The 2,596-nt window shown below is 37.6% G+C and overlaps 1 protein-coding gene across 3 annotated transcripts in view; it reads left to right on the forward strand.

Moving 5' to 3' along the window:
- Window positions 1-1,920, forward strand: part of LOC138859528 (uncharacterized) — a 10,097-nt gene extending 8,177 nt beyond the window's left edge. For 2 of the 3 annotated variants that reach the window (XM_070114980.1, XM_070114981.1), the window contains one exon: window positions 1,347-1,919. In XM_070114980.1, coding sequence (XP_069971081.1) covers window positions 1,347-1,519 — 173 coding nt within the window. In that variant the 3' untranslated portion in view covers window positions 1,520-1,919. Of the gene's footprint in view, window positions 1-1,346 lie in introns of all 3 variants that reach the window. The other variant, XM_070114979.1, reaches the window with a different exon arrangement.
- Window positions 1,921-2,596: the final 676 nt, after the last annotated feature.

Here is a 2,596-nt window from a genome sequence, read left to right on the forward strand (position 1 = left end):
CCAAAGTTCATGAATGTGGAATTAATCATTTCTTTCTTTCTTTCTTCTGTCGAGGTCAAGGTGCATTTCAGTTAGTTTATGACTAGTGACAGGTTTAAACGTTTGTGATGAAAGCAATATGAAATGCAATATCTTTAAGTCATATTGCCTCTGCCTCAGTGTCACTTAACCTTCTAGATACCCTTATTTTATTTTGCTTATTTATTTTCTTCTAATATAGATATAATAGGATGAAGTATATTTCTTTTAAAAGTAATTAGAAAAACAGGAAAAAGCTATAGATTTTTTCTACTTTCACTCTTGTCTGTATCTTAACCTATTTTTGTCTCTTTATCTGTTTGTTGTTATAGTAATAATAGTAGTGTTGTTATTATTATTATTAGCTATTTGCTATTAGTGTTTTCCTCCTCACTAGTATTTTTATCATCATAATCATTATCATCTTATCATAAAATTATTATTATTATTTTTATTATTTTATTATTATTGTTGTGTGTGTGTGTGTGTGTGTGTGTGTGTGTGTGTGTGTGTGTGTGTGTGTGTTTTGGTGTGTGTGTGTGTGTGTGTGTGTGTGTGTGTGTGTGTGTGTGTGTGTGTGTGTGTGTGTGTGTGTGTGTGTGTGTGTGTGTGTGTGTGTGTGTTTATGTAAAACATGTTTAAATTTCTACTTTGGTTCTTGTATTTAAACATATTTTTTCTATCTTTTTGTGATTGTGGTTTATATATTTTTTCATTACTTTAATAGTTGCTATTTTCATTACTATTATTGTTAATGCTATTGTTATTATCATCATTATTATTCTTATTATTAGTCTCTTGATTATAGTCACAAAAGCCAAAATGCAGATAAACTTCACTTTAGTTGTAAATTGGATGATATTGTCTTTACCTTAATTTTTTCTCCCCTTCATTCCTCTTATTCTCATTTTCTCACTTTCATTTTCCCCATTTTTCCTTGCTTTTTCCCTAGCTCCCCCCTCCTCAGTCTCAACTTCATCCACATTGTCCATTTTCCCCTTCCCCTTCCACCTTGTCCACCTTCAGCCTTTTCTTTAGTCTACACCCCATCCATCTTATCCTCCACCTCATCCACTCTGTCCCCCTTTTTTATCTATTTCATCCTCTAAAACCACCTCATCCACCCCACCCATCACCTGACCCCCTTTATTCACATTTTTCCCCCCCTCCTCTCATCCTTCACTCTTGGGTTTACCTTTCCCCCCACTTTATACTCTTCCTAATCCCACATCATCCTCCATTTTTTTCCCCCACCTCATCCACTTCACCCTCCACTTTTCCTCACCCACCACTTTTTCCCCCACCCCAAGTACCTCATCCTCCAACAGGCCGTTCATTAATGGAGAGGCTGCCCCGGGGAGAACACCGGAGGCACGGAGGGCAGCAGGGGGGGGGAGGAGGAAGGGGGGGACAGCGGCCAGGCACTGATGGAGGGACAGGTTTTAAAATAGGAACAGGTCGGACGGGGAAAAAAGGGGGGAAAGGGGAGCAGCATGGGTGATAGGGGGAAAGGGGAGGGCATAGGTAATGGGTGAAGGGGGGCATGGGCAAGGGGGGGTGAAGGGCAGGGATGGATGAAGGGGAGAGGAGTATTTTTTTTTTGATATTGGGTTTTTAAAGAACCCACTTGTAAACGGAATGAAAGAAAAAGAGGAGGGAGGAAGATGTGTGGCCAGTAGTGTTAGGGGGGTTTAAAAAAGGGGAGGTTGATATCTTATATTTTCCTTTTTTTTTATTCCTTTTTTTTTTTTTTGTAAGGTATATATATTGTGCTTATTGCTTTTCATTTCATTAAGATTTTTATTCTATCCTTTTAAAAAGAGTAATCATTAATCCCCTTATGATTTTCTTTTTATAAACTGATCTTTTATTCGAAAAAAAAAAAAAAAAAAAAAAAAAAACCCAATTTTAGGTTTTGGGACCACTTGTTCTCGCTGGCCCGGCCCTCGGAGGTGGGGTTTTTCACTCTTTTTCTTCTGCTTCTGGGCCTGGAATGTGGACGGGGCTGTCTGCGAGGGGCATTGTCATATGGATGATCACTATGTATATTGGTGAGTGCTACAGGAGGAGAGAGAGAATTTTTAAAATGAAAATGGGAGAGGATTTGATAGGGAGAAGTAAGGGGAGGGGGGAAAAAAGGGGAAAAAAAGGGGGTTAAGGGGGGCCACCCGGGAAAATGGCCACCATTCCCCACTCTTTACAACATAAAAAAAAATTGGGGGGAGATAACTGATTGATTCTTTTTTCATGATATAGAGTAAAGAATTGGTCCCTTATTTTATAAATTTTAACTTTTCTCCCCCCTTGGGGGGGGACCCCCCCAAAAAAAGAAAAAAAAATATTTTTTTTTTTTTTTTTGGGATGTCTTCGGTACATCCCGACTATCACAGTTCTTTACTGAATATTTAAAAATACTTGTGTTAGATCAACCTTAGCCTATGCCATGTAAAAAGGGGCCCCCTTTTGAATTTCCTTTTTTTTTTTTTTTTTTTTTTGGGGGGGGACAGCTTGACATAGAGAACTTTTTTTTTTTTTTTTTTTAAAATTTTTTTTTTTTTTATTGGAAAAATTTTAAAAA

This window comes from Penaeus vannamei, chromosome 37 (assembly GCF_042767895.1).
Source record: "Penaeus vannamei isolate JL-2024 chromosome 37, ASM4276789v1, whole genome shotgun sequence".
NCBI classification, from domain to species: domain Eukaryota; kingdom Metazoa; phylum Arthropoda; class Malacostraca; order Decapoda; family Penaeidae; genus Penaeus; species Penaeus vannamei.